Source organism: Myripristis murdjan, chromosome 4 (assembly GCF_902150065.1).
Source record: "Myripristis murdjan chromosome 4, fMyrMur1.1, whole genome shotgun sequence".
Lineage (NCBI taxonomy): Eukaryota > Metazoa > Chordata > Actinopteri > Holocentriformes > Holocentridae > Myripristis > Myripristis murdjan.
Genome location: NC_043983.1, coordinates 17,497,321 through 17,510,254, shown reverse-complemented (window position 1 = coordinate 17,510,254; position 12,934 = coordinate 17,497,321). Strand labels below are relative to the sequence as shown.

Genomic DNA, 12,934 nt, shown 5'->3' with positions numbered 1-12,934 from the left:
ACACTGGAATGTGTTGAGTCATCAGGATCCCAGAACAAATGTCTTCCGTTTTCAGCAGGTTTTATGTCATATATTTTATAAATGGTCTGGTCCCAAACCTGTAAGCAACATGGGCTCAAATGCATCAGACAGCAGTCTTTCTTTCTTTGTTGACTTGTTTCAAACTAGTGCTCATGATCAGCCAGTGTTGGTGAAATAAAGAATGAGTCTATAAACCAGCACTGGTTAGGGCGACACAGAATGAGATCCCCAGCAAACTCACTGCTTGTTAGAGACTCTCCACTTGCTTCACTGAAGTGTGACTTCCACTGTGGACACATCTACACTAAGCAAAAACAAATAAAAATTGCTTTTAATGTGTAGATGACAAAAATTGGCTTATACACGTAATTGTAATTGAAGTGTGAGTAGATTATGCACTGAGTGGAAGCACATGTTGCATCAGTGAGCACCCAGCAGGGCAACCTACTGTCCACTGCACTTCCTGTGCACACATACTGTCGGGAGGATCCAGAGAGCCAATGGGTGCCAAGGCCTTGGTGACGGGAGGGAGGAGACTGATCACTCCACTTGTCATTGACTGATGCAGCCTGTCCCATCCCACACCAACCTCTGTCTATACAAATGCCCTGAAACCATAAGGGAATGCAATGCATTTACTCTCTTAGAGAAAATCAGCTGCCTCAATATGTGCTGTGCAACCATGACTTTATTCTCTGGGGCCTTGAGAGTCAGTGCTCTGTGCTGCTCTCTGCTCTGTTGACACACAAAAACAAAGCAGGAGAGACAGTAAAGATGTGGTGAGGTCAGACCAACAACATGACAGGTCCTTAAGACAGGTGAGGTGACACAGCACTAATGAGCAGCAAACTCCTTGAGCCATCAGTCAGCTGTGCAGACAGGAGCACCAGAACCACCACTTTCTTCAATGTGGTAGTTCTTATTTGTGTTGGTTGCTGGGAGGAATGATGGATTTTAACTGCTTTGTGTTTTTATATTGCATAAAAAAAGTATCCCATTGGTGACATTATCCTTATCACTTTCTTGTCTAAATTAGCACATGCGCAAAAGGAATAGCTTTTAAAAATATCAAATGGGTGGAAGTTGCTAGTACCTCTGGAAAACAGAAGCATCTATACAAACATCTATAGTAAACTATAATGCAGTCCCGCCACTGGCTAGACTTTGGAGTTTAATTTCGTAACATACATTTATGACAGACTGCAACAGCAGGCTGCACATCCAACATGCGCACCGTGGGCCTTATGTTCTTTATGTTCAAGACTTTCATGCGCAACGCTCAAACCGATTCATGGACGACAGAAATAGCACAGAGAACAAAAGGAAATGGGCACGCAGATTCTCACAGTCGATGCACGAACATAAAGATCTGCACAATTTTCCATTATGCGGGCTGTGCTTACTCACCCTCGACAAAGAGTCTTACCTAAAACTCCGTTTTCCACGTGCCCGGATGAGCACATTTATAATTCTACGGAAAATATAACAAAAGTTGCATCTCATGGTTGCAGTAAGGAGAAATGCGTAATTTTCCAAATGAAACATACTCTTATTCTAAAAGGAAAAATATGAATGTCTCCATATGAAGTCTGGCTGTTACTGATCGGGTCCATCCAGTCTTTCTGATGCTCTCCAAACACCGCGTGCAGACTTCCCTCCGGCAATGTGCGTCTGCAGGGAGCCAATCCGTGGCACCAGTCAGACTCAATGAGTCACTGTAAGACACAATGCCGTGGTGCCATCACATCCTCTGACCACTGGAGCCTGTGTTGCTCCTCATTTGTGACGGTGCGCCACTAGGGGAATCATTTTACGCACGAACACCTCCGGGGAGAAACTGTGGGGAACCTCTGTCTTCCGAGTGCGCCATGGACAACTCCAGCAGGCTGGGTAATGAAGCTTCAAATGCTGGCCTAATGACCTTTTGGATGACGGACACAATGAAACAAGTGTTTGACTTGCATGATTCTCCGGAGGACATTGCCATGGCCGGATTACGCGTGGCCGGCGCTCCCATGTTCGTGGAGGCTGACACATTCAGAACTGCCGTAGGAGCTGAGCTTATGGCCGCTCCGCCATCCGAGTCCTCTCACCTGATGCCTGCCTTCTGGGATTCCCCACTGAGTCACGGAATCAATGTATTTGTAGGACTTATTCTTTGCTTCACCATGCTGGGGCTGGGCTGCACGGTGGAGGTCAGCCAGCTTGGGGAGCATATCCGGAGACCCATCGGGGTGCTGCTGGCACTTGTCTGTCAGTTTGTTATCATGCCCTTGGTGGCCTTTCTTTTGGCTTTAGCTTTCTCTCTGGATGATGTAGCAGCTATGGCTGTTCTCCTCTGTGGCTGCTGTCCAGGAGGGAACTTGTCAAACATAATGTCTCTGCTGGTGCACGGAGAGATGAATCTCAGGTACAACCATAATCACCTTATACCTTAAGGTCCTGTGTAGAAAAACAACCTGTAGTGTTTTATAAGTGGCGCTGTAAATGGACTGCACAAGACTGAACTATTTATGTTTATTCTGAGCATTTCACGTAGCAATTACGCATCAGTATGTGAGTTTTACGCAACAGTTTACACTTTACGCTTGGCTCTAAAGTTATCACATGCATTTTCTGTAATGTCAAACGTGAAAACTTGGTCAGACCAAACTCTGAGAATCCAGCACTGCGTTTAAGACCGATATTTGATCAGATCTATGATGCAAAAATGGTGCGTCTTTGCTCTCGTCTCCCTAGCATCATCATGACCATATCATCCACGCTGCTGGCGCTGGTGCTGATGCCGCTGTGTTTGTGGATCTACAGTCGCGCATGGATCAACACACCCATCGTGAACCTCATGCCTTTCGGGGCCATCATCCTGACCCTGTGTAGCACTCTCATCCCAATTGGCTTGGGAGTTGCCCTAAGGTATCGCTACACGCGGGTGGCCGACATTGTTTTAAAGGTAATTTGTTAGTGTTTTCTCAAAGTTTTTTCAACGTACAACAGATTGATCAGCTTAAGATGATGCCTTTTTATGTGACTTGCAGACCTTAAATACATTAAATTTATGACCACCTTTGCGCAAAAGCGCATTGCGTAATTGTGCATGACAATATTGGTTATGTAGAGGCTATGCTGACTGCGGGGCACAATGACATCAGAGGCACTGTCAGTAAGTGCTCCTCCCTTTCATGATAAAGGCGGCTCACAGGAGGGAGGGGCATTTGATTTACATCAACATGGTCCCACAGTGGAGACACATCGATGCATCCTGGTCGTGTTCTTATCCTGTAAAATTTTGTATTTCCAGATATCCCTTTGGTCCCTGCTGATCACCCTCATAATGCTGTTCATCCTGACCGGGGCCATGCTGGGGCCAGAGCTGCTGTCCACCATTCCCCCCTCTGTCTACATGGTGGCCGTGCTGATGCCTCTGTGCGGCTACGCTGCAGGTTATGGCCTGGCTGTGCTCTTTGACCTGCCGCCCAACAGCCGCAGATCCGTCTCTCTGGAGACAGGCTGCCAGAATGTCCAGCTGTGCACCGCCATCCTGAAGCTCACCTTCCCCCCTCAGCTGATGGGAGGGATGTACATGTTCCCTCTGCTGTACGCCCTGTTCCAAGCAGCCGAGGCGGGTATTTTCATCCTGGCTTACAGGATGTACAGAAAAGAGGTTCTTCACAAACAAGATCCCATGGGGGGAGGCGATGACACAGACATAACATACCAACGGTTTCAAGATGAGGATGTTGGCTTTGACTCATCTTATGGTGCGGTGACAGTGAGTGACCCAAACACCATCATGTTGGAGCCTTGCCCGCCTGACCCGACTCCTGTTTGATGTGCAAGAGACAATTCCCCACTGCTTCATAAGTCTTGCTGATGGAGTCATCACTCACTCATTGCCATTCATGAACAACTTCTGGAAAACAGAGGGGGGTTGTGCAGGGAATTCCCAAGGTTCAGGAATGTTTATTATTGACTGCTGAAAAAAGGTGCTTCATCTCATAAGCTTTATGTTTCAAGAGATACATGCAAAATCCAATCATTCACGTGTAATATAGCGATGACACGCGTGAACATGTTTAACTGAGGCTATGTTTACTGCAAAGCAAGATTCATCAGCTAAGAGTAACTTTAATATATGAAAGTAACAATCATCAGTGAAAGCCATCTTATTTATTTTCAGAGATATACCTACCTACCAATATGAGGATCAGATCTGGTTACATTCTGTCCCTAAAAATCGCCTGTGCATGAGTCTGTTGCTGTAAAACTGTGCATGTGTCTGTGTGTGTGTGTGTGTGTGTGTGTAAGTGTGTGTGTGAGAGAGAGACAGAGAGACAGTGAGAGAGGGAGAGTAAAGTAAGATGCAGGATATGCCAGTCAAACATATCAAACAATAAATAACAATATAATGCATATTTCCGACCACACAGTGCCAGTCCAGTAATTGTGCTCCATATGTAGGACTAATAGTCTGAACAAAACGTGCAATTGTGTACATATTCACATGCAAGTTATATCTAGAAGAGAAAAAAATAATAAAACTAAGAAGTAAACCATTGTCACACGTCTTCTGTTTTGCCCTGGTTTGATTTCATGCCAAAATAAAGGCCCGCCCACACCTGATCGTGATTAGGACTAATGAAGTTCCCTCGTCTCTCTAATCTATTTAAATGGCTACACCTACCAACCTCAATTGGCTGAGCAAAATGGCTACGTATGGTGACGAGCCAGTCGACAGCTATCTCTATTCATCTTTCAACCCTTACACGAGCAGGTACCTCAAATCTAAAGACCCGGCGTGGAAATACAAAAGTTACATCTCCAACCATGGGGACAACTCGGACGCCTTTAACAACCACCAGCGCGCCCAGCTGAAGTCCATCTTGTCTCAGATCAACCCCAAACTCACCCCGAGGCTCAGGAAGGCGAACACCAAGGACGTGGCGGTGCAGGTGAACCCGAAGAAGGACGCCTCGGTGCAGTGCTCCATCGGCCCGCGGACCCTGCTGGCCATGAAGTGCATCTGTGTGCGTAAAAGGAGACAGGAGGCCCCGGCGCCCGGCAGCCCCAAGCCCGGCGCCGTCCACTACCCCCGCACCCTGGCAGTGTACTCCCCCATCGCCTACAGGAGCGTCACCTCCTTCATCGTGGACGAGAACAGCAAGGGAGCACCGGGTGAAGAGCAGCCGGGGGACCCGCCTGACTCGGTGGAGGAAAACGAGGGGAAGAAGAGTAAGGCAGAAAAGCCCGCAAAGCCCGCAGGCCAGCGCAAAGTGTCCAAAACAAAGCCGTTTAAGACTGAAGAGGCTCAGCCAACATCGGAGGAATCAAAGGTCAAGGCGCGTGTACGCTTCCAAGTGAGTAACGGTCACCCCAAAATTTAAAAACTTAAAAGTAGTTGCCTACCGTAAACGACTGTAAAGTTCTTTGCCATGGTAGTTATTTACCATAAAAGTTAAATTTTCCTTTTATTAAATGTGGCAATTTAAAGGAGAAACTTTTGCGCCACCCACTTCAAATTAGAAATATGGCTCATGCATAGCTGTTGAACATTTTCCCCAAATGTCTACTGATGTGTTTGAAAAGAAGTATAGTGTGCAAATGCCAAGGGTCGACTCTAAACCCACAACACGGGAATAAGCACTAATCTGATGGAGTCTACATGGTTCTCATAACTGGCCCATGTTAAGTTGCTTATCAAGTTGAGTCTAAAGCTTGGATAGGCGAACGTGTGTAATGGAGAGCTGAGATCACCTCTTTTTGAAGCAGAGGAGGAGCTATTCAGTGAAATCACCTGGTGTAGTTTTTGGTTGCCTACTCCTGGTCTAAAGGGTCACTTACATCAAACATTGGCAGCTTTGTGTAATGCAGTTTAAGACAGCAATAATCTGTCACATTACCTTACTGGTTAGGCTACTTAGTTGGGATGGCTGGCATTACATTTTTTGTAAGTGATCATGGTAACCAATTAGTGTTAAATTCAGATTTAAAATGATAATGTAAATAGTCCCAGTTGTTCGCTTAAAGTTTTGGCGTACGTTTTTGAACCATCCAGCTTAATCTAATGCTGAGGGATGAGAACAGAGCCTTGGGTTTGAAACCTTAAAATTTTGCCAAACAGTGACTGACTTGCCCTTCTGTCTGTTCTAGTTTCTGGAACAGAAGTATGGATATTATCACTGTAGAGACTGCAACCTGCGATGGGAGAGTGCCTATGTGTGGTGCGTTCAGGGCACCAACAAGGTGAGCGGCCCATTGCTTGTGACCAATGATTTTTCTCCTTGTCAAGGACAAGAGGTCTCAGTGAAGTCCTCCTCCCCACCCACAGCAGATGATGTTCAGGGCCCCCTAACTAGGTCTTATCAGATGGGGACTGTGGACCCTTACATGAAATCATGAGAGCCCTGTCTTAACAACCTGTCTTTTAGGTGTACTTCAAGCAGTTTTGTAGAAAATGCCAGAAGGATTTCAACCCATACCGTGTTGAGGACATCACATGCCATGTAAGCCCCAACTGCCCTATGTAAAAATAATTTGTTGTATTCTGTCAGTTCATCAGTGTCTTCGTTTGCAGATCTGCAACAAGGCACGCTGTTGCTGTGCAGTGACATCACGCCATGTCGACCCCAAACGACCCCACAGACAGGATTTGTGTGGCCGGTGCAAAGGCAAACGGCTATCCTGCGACAGCACTTTCAGCTTCAAGTACATCATCTAGGGAGCTCCTCCACTGAACTTTGCCCCATACAAACCACACAATCCTGCAGGGTGCATGCTCAGCCCAGGGCACCTACGATGCACATAAAGGGATCTGGGATGCAGGCTAGATGTTTGACATTTCAATAGTTTATTTCATGCCTGTTTTGTGTTATGAATTGGTGGCATGCACATCTTGTGAATATAATAAAATGGCAACCCAGCACTAGTATGAGCATTGAATTTCCCCTTCACGCATTGTTTGGAGCTTGTCTCAGTGCAAGAAAAGTAACATTTTCGTGCTTTAACCTTTGATTAAGGTGCTATTAAGATAAATATCAGATTTAAGTGTGCTAAGAGTTATTATTTTGTTTTCCAGTGGTGGGGCTGCTACAGTTTTGTAGACCAACTTATAGCTGACCATGTAACATCACTTCCAGAGATTAAGACAGCACCATTTTAAAGTTGGTAATGTGCCAATCAGCTCCCAATTACAAGAACCCACTATGATCGTCTGTAATCCTGCGAAAATCCTCCTGTTGCTTTAAAATTAAAGCACGAGTCAACACTAGCACCAAAAAATCTGCTACACTGCCATGTATGGGTTAAAAGATTGAGATCTATTGTACTTCTGGCCACACCCAGTGATAAGGGAACAAATACTTTGCCCCTGGGTGCACTCCAAAACCTGGCCAGCACCTTGCTGGTTATGCTGACCCGATGCAAATGCCACATTCAACTTCCCTGTGACAAAGATGACCGAAACAATACTACTTATTCACTTACACTGGGTGAATACTACTGAAAAATTTAATGCTGTCACTCATCAATGCTTGGCAAATTATGATTTGGTGTAAATCTGCATAGGGAAGGCAGTTTAAACAATAACAATATAGCCTCTTCCAGTATTTGTTCAGCTGATGGATCTACAAATAAATGTTGCCCAACTTTGCAGTAAGCCTCAAAGTTTCAACCCCTAGCAGTGCAGCAGAAGTTTCTTATCACAGGTAAATTTAGTGTCGTGTTAATCTTTAATAATAACTATTTGTATAGCACTTTTCAAAACAGTTACAGTCAGCTACAGTTTGTCTGTAGCTGACCTTGCACCCTGACCTATGGGGAGGGACAAGAGCAAAGAACTTCCTTATGGGGGTCAAAAGTGTCACATTATCAATATGATTGTATCTGAAATCGAGCACATACTTCCTCAGGTGCTCAGGAGCACCTCAGGCTGTGACTGTGGCTTCTCTTGCTCGTGTAACACTTCAGTACGCAGTGTTTGGGATTACACCATGCTCTTGAGGAAATACTGCATCTGCTCATGTCAAGCTGTACAGTCAAAACGCTTGTTAAATTAATACTTTTGACCAAGCTCTTACTGTATGATCAGGGTTTTATTTATCCAGAGAGAAGGCTGGTATGAGTGAACAAAAAAGGAAAATGTATAATGCACCTCTACATTAAAACATTATCTTCCAGGTAAATAATATATCCATTAAATAATTAAGAACAGCATTCAAATGTACCAGACAAGCAGAAAAAAAAGCTCTCTGAGGAATGAGTACAGTGATTGTTACAATGTGCCATGACACAAAGCATTCAGGTAACGGTTCATGTCCTGAAGTCACAACAGCAAGCAGGGCCATTCTCAAAGCACAGAGCTTCAATGGCAGCCGCTTCCCAAAGGAAAACAGGATCACACTGTGGCAGACGAGAACTGCTTTGCAACGGGATCAGCCAACATGGACAAACACAAACCTCAGTCTCCCTTAATAAGGCTTGAAAGCAGGGCCTTCACTGGGGGGGGCGGGGCTAACAGAACAATCACAGTGGAGAAAAGGAATGCATATGACTTGGCTTGGCTGGTGCGGTCCAACAGGAGACAGAAGCTACATTAACACCCCTCTCCATCAGCATTGGCATGGTAGAGAAGTGGCCTGTCCCACATGACCCCTGACCCCCCCCCCCCCCCCTCCCCTCCCCCTTTTTGCAACATGGACCACAATCATCAACCAAGGCAGTCTTTGGGAAATGTTGAAGTTTGTGTGATTGGGTGGAGCGGATCATTAATGACTCAAATCTGGTCTTGCTTTCCTCTTCTCACATTAGCTTCATACATCCTATTCGGATTAACAGTGCATTACACAAAAGTACAAGGGAAAAATACTGGTTTTACACTATACATTTTCTAAAATATATACAGAGTAAAATAAGTTATTGATGTTTCCATAATGAGTTGTAGCCAGTCTGCACTTGTGTGCAATTATATGCATTTGTGTGTGAGTGTATACCAGAATATCCAATATATACCACACAATCAAAAGTCTCTAAAGGCAGCTACTTATTTGGTTAAAGAGTGAGTTTTGCGTGACGACCTGTTGAAGGGGACTCTCCTCTCAAAGCAGATCAATAAACAGATATATTTCTCTTTTTACAATCCCTGGGGACAAACAGCTCCCCCAGGGTTACAATTACATGTTAAATATCCTAACATTTACAACCTAGGATGTTAGCTCTAATAAAAAATACATTTCTCAAAAAAATATTCTTGCAGTGCTTTTCTCTTTCAAGCATGCTTTTGAAAAATTTTATAACTAGATTTTTTGTGTTTGCTTATGAATCTTGACAGGACAGTCTGTCCTCACACATACAACACCTCCTCCAGACTGACTTACATGCTTCAACACTGTCTCCCAGCGCAGGGCTGAAGAGGCCACTGGCCAGTGCGAAAGGCCCCGTCAGGTCAGTTCCTCCAAAAAACAAAACAAGCAAACAAACAAACAAAAACAAAAAAAATCTTTCATCATCCCACTGTGTCCTCGTTTACTCTCTTTCCCAGGCCAGTCTCAATACCAAGCACACCACCACATGACTTATTGCAGCTGAATTTGCGAGTTGGCTTATTCTGGGAAAAAAGATATTAGCTTTAAGTATTCATACATGTAATAATATATATTAGGAGTCACAGTTATTCCCACACATCCTTTAGCCCTTATAGGTGGAGTCTCTCTTGTCCTCCTCCGAAGCCCCTCCCTGTCTACCCGCTCTCTACAGCAGAGGTGAGGTCTGAGCAGAGCAGAGGGGGGCTATTTTAGTCCAGTCCGGTCCAGGCTTGGGCCTGCAGTGCATCAGGCTCAAAGTCCAGTGCTGACCATGGTACTGCGAGGCTGACAGGCCTGAGCCTGACTCAGAGCCTCACGGATCTGCAGGTTGAGCTCCATGAGGCGGGTGCTAGCCTGGGACAGGTCCCTGCTGGGACCCACCACTGCCAGGCAACCCGTCTGGCCCAACGTCTGGTGACGGAAGTAGATGTGCAGAAGGGTCTGGACTGCATCATCTGACTCATTGCCAAAGATATCGTTGGGCCACAAAGACCTGTTGACAGGTGACAAGGGTGGAGGCGGTTAGCGGATGCGGAGAATTATTGTAGCAGCTAACACTGCAAGGCAAACTGCTGATGAAGGTACTTGCCTGAAGATTTTGACCTGTGTGAGGGCAGAGCTGAAGTCTCTGGCCCTCAGGGTTTCAATCAGTGACTGAATGGCGGTCTCTGTGCTGGTCTGGGCAGAGTCCGATATGCACACATCCTCTTGTCCATCACCTCCTCTTTCTGCCTCCTTTAGACAGCTCTCTAGGATCGCCAGCTCCTCAGACATGTTGGTCACCTACAACACAGACATAAAAATGTGCATGTGACACAAACACCCAACACAAGCAGCTACACTATATTACCAAAAGTATTCGCTCACCTGCCTTTACTCATACTATGAACTGAAGTGCCATCCCATTCCTAACCCATAGAGTTCAATATGATGTCGGTCCACCTTTTGCAGCTATTACAGCTTCAACTCTTCTGGGAAGACTGTCCACAAGGTTGAGGAGAGTGTTTATAGGAATTTTTGACCATTCTTCCAAAAGCGCATTGGTGAGGTCACTGATGTTGGTCGAGAAGGCCTGGCTCTCAGTCTCCGCTCTAATTCATCCCAAAGGTGTTCTATCGGGTTCAGGTCAGGACTCTGTGCAGGCCAGTCAAGTTCATCCACACCAGACTCTGTCATCCATGTCTTTATGGACCTTGCTTTGTGCACTGGTGCACAGTCATGTTGGAAGAGGAAGGGGCCCACTCCAAACTGTTCCCACAAGGTTGGGAGCATGGAATTGTCCAAAATGTTTTGGTATCCTGAAGCATTCAAAGTTCCTTTCACTGGAACTAAGGGGCCAAGCCCAGCTCCTGAAAAACAACCCCACACCATAATTCCTCCTCCACCAAATTTCACAGTCGGCACAATGCAGTCTGAAATGTACCGTTCTCCTGGCAACCTCCAAACCCAGACTCGTCCATCAGATTGCCAGATGGAAAAGCGTGATTCATCACTCCAGAGAACGCGTCTCCACTGCTCTAGAGGCCAGTGGCGGTGTGCTTTACACCATTGCATCCGACGCTTTGCATTGCACTTGGTGATGTGTGGCTTGGCTGCAGCTGCTCGGCCATGGAAACCCATTCCATGAAGCTCTCTGTGTACTGTACTTGGGCTAATCTGAAGGTCACATGAAGTTTGTAGCTCTGTAGCAATTGACTGTGCAGAAAGTCGGCGACCTCTTTGCACTATGCGCTTCAGCATCCGCTGACCCCTCTCCGTCACTTTACGTGGCCCACCACTTCGTGGCTGAGTTGCTGTTGTTCCCAAACGCTTCCATTTTGTTATAATAGAGCTGATAGTTGACTGTGGAATATTTAGGAGCGAGGAAATTTCACGACTGGATTTGTTGCACAGGTGGCATCCTATGACAGTTCCACGCTGGAATTCACTGAGCTCCTGAGAGCGGCCCATTCTTTCACAAATGTCTTGTTTCACAGTCTGCATGCCTGAGTGCTTGATTTTATACACCTGTGGCCAGGCCAAGTGATTAGGACACCTGATTCTGATCATTTGAATGGGTGAGCGAATACTTTTGGTAATATAGTGTATGTGCAAAGTCAACATGGGATGTCAGCAGGGCTTGACATTAACTTTTTGGCTCACCAGCCACTGTGGCTACTGGTTTTTAACAACCACTCAGCATTTTCACCAACCAAAATCCCCTGGAAAGTACCTATAATAAATTAAATGCCTTTTGCTGTGTCAATACCATAACACCAACAGTCACTGCAGTAGGCTATGTGATTTTTTTTCTCCAGCTGGATCATATCCTACTGCCACTAATGACCTGACCACTTTTCATTGAACTACCAGTTCTTCTTCATCTCCTCTTGGAGTTCATTTGCTTTTTTATGACTGGATCTAAATCCTTATTTCCCTTTGGGTGCCTGATTGATTCAAGATAAACACTTTATTCTCCATAGATACTGGGGAGAATACATGAAATGCAACCTGCCAAAGTGACTTGTAGGAGTGATGACGTTAGACACCACTTCTGTTCTAGCCCACATTTGGTGGGTTGACGGGTGTCCATGTCAAGCCCTAGATGTCAGCGTAAGAAAATCTATTAGTATTGACCCCTTATTAACTGGTATAGCCCATCGCTCTATACGGTAAGTGATTCAATCACATAAAGGGTTTTAATCTGATTAGAGCTCCTCAAAAGAGCTGAGGTAAGAAAACCATGAAGCCCTGGTTGTGTTTAACCATCATCCATCTATGGGCTGCAGTCAGATATTGTTGAGTGGTTGGTCTCCAACCCTATAGTTTAAAAACAAAAACTATGAATAGCTACCATACAAAACATCTGAGGGGAAAATAGGCATAAAACTGGACAATGATAAAGCACAAAGAGGGTTTGTCCAGCATGTGTAGGTGTAATACAGTGCAAGCTGCCTGTGTTTTTCTGACAGGGGATATGGGATAGGTGAAAGCCTCCACAAGCCAAACCTAGAGCCCAATTTAAGTTTAAACTTGAGAAATCAAACTATTACTAAGGGCCTCAAACATTAAATACAGCATGTATGAGGGACTGAACAACAAAACTCAATCAGCCCATTTCTGGCAGTAACCAAAACACAAAATCCTGTATGGTTTCAGTCTCACCTCTGCCTCTCTCTTGATGGTGTCCACTCGGCTGATGAGCTTACAGTAGGCCTGGAAAAGCAGCAGCAGCTGAAAGTGCAACTTATAGAGCCTGCGACATAACTCCAGCTCCTACAGAGAAAGGGGAAGAAGAGAGTCACATGCTGGCACAACAGCCTATTCTGCACTGAAATTACTTACATGGTCATATGATT

At 45.4% G+C, this 12,934-nt stretch overlaps 3 protein-coding genes across 3 annotated transcripts in view; 2 read left to right on the top strand and 1 right to left on the bottom strand.

Annotated features, from left to right (window-relative positions):
* The first annotated feature begins 2,174 nt into the window (after positions 1-2,174).
* Positions 2,175-4,472, top strand: slc10a4 (solute carrier family 10 member 4). Its single transcript, XM_030049990.1, has 3 exons — positions 2,175-2,431; positions 2,761-2,971; positions 3,320-4,472. The coding sequence occupies exons 1-3, from the start codon at positions 2,190-2,192 to the stop codon at positions 3,848-3,850; spliced, it is 984 nt and encodes a 327-aa protein (XP_029905850.1). The 5' UTR covers positions 2,175-2,189; the 3' UTR covers positions 3,851-4,472.
* A 227-nt stretch (positions 4,473-4,699) lies between these two features.
* zar1 (zygote arrest 1) lies at positions 4,700-6,944 on the top strand. Its single transcript, XM_030049991.1, has 4 exons — positions 4,700-5,375; positions 6,169-6,261; positions 6,447-6,521; positions 6,593-6,944. The coding sequence occupies exons 1-4, from the start codon at positions 4,725-4,727 to the stop codon at positions 6,734-6,736; spliced, it is 963 nt and encodes a 320-aa protein (XP_029905851.1). The 5' UTR covers positions 4,700-4,724; the 3' UTR covers positions 6,737-6,944.
* A 1,145-nt stretch (positions 6,945-8,089) lies between these two features.
* fryl (furry homolog, like) overlaps positions 8,090-12,934 on the bottom strand; it is a 67,457-nt gene continuing 62,612 nt past the window's right edge. The window contains 3 exon segments of the mRNA XM_030049992.1: positions 8,090-10,089; positions 10,186-10,379; positions 12,741-12,851. Of these exon segments, the coding sequence (XP_029905852.1) occupies positions 9,849-10,089; positions 10,186-10,379; positions 12,741-12,851 (546 nt within the window). The 3' untranslated portion in view covers positions 8,090-9,848.

Bases quoted from the DNA above. Each gene is read 5' to 3' on its own strand.
- zar1 (XM_030049991.1), top strand. From the start codon at position 4,725: ATGGCTACGTATGGTGACGAGCCAGTCGACAGCTATCTCTATTCATCT. The intron at 5,376-6,168 runs GTGAGTAACGGT...TGTCTGTTCTAG, and splicing joins AGGCGCGTGTACGCTTCCAA to TTTCTGGAACAGAAGTATGG. The intron at 6,522-6,592 runs GTAAGCCCCAAC...CTTCGTTTGCAG, and splicing joins TTGAGGACATCACATGCCAT to ATCTGCAACAAGGCACGCTG.
- slc10a4 (XM_030049990.1), top strand. From the start codon at position 2,190: ATGCTGGGGCTGGGCTGCACGGTGGAGGTCAGCCAGCTTGGGGAGCAT. The intron at 2,432-2,760 runs GTACAACCATAA...TCGTCTCCCTAG, and splicing joins CACGGAGAGATGAATCTCAG to CATCATCATGACCATATCAT. The intron at 2,972-3,319 runs GTAATTTGTTAG...TTGTATTTCCAG, and splicing joins TGGCCGACATTGTTTTAAAG to ATATCCCTTTGGTCCCTGCT.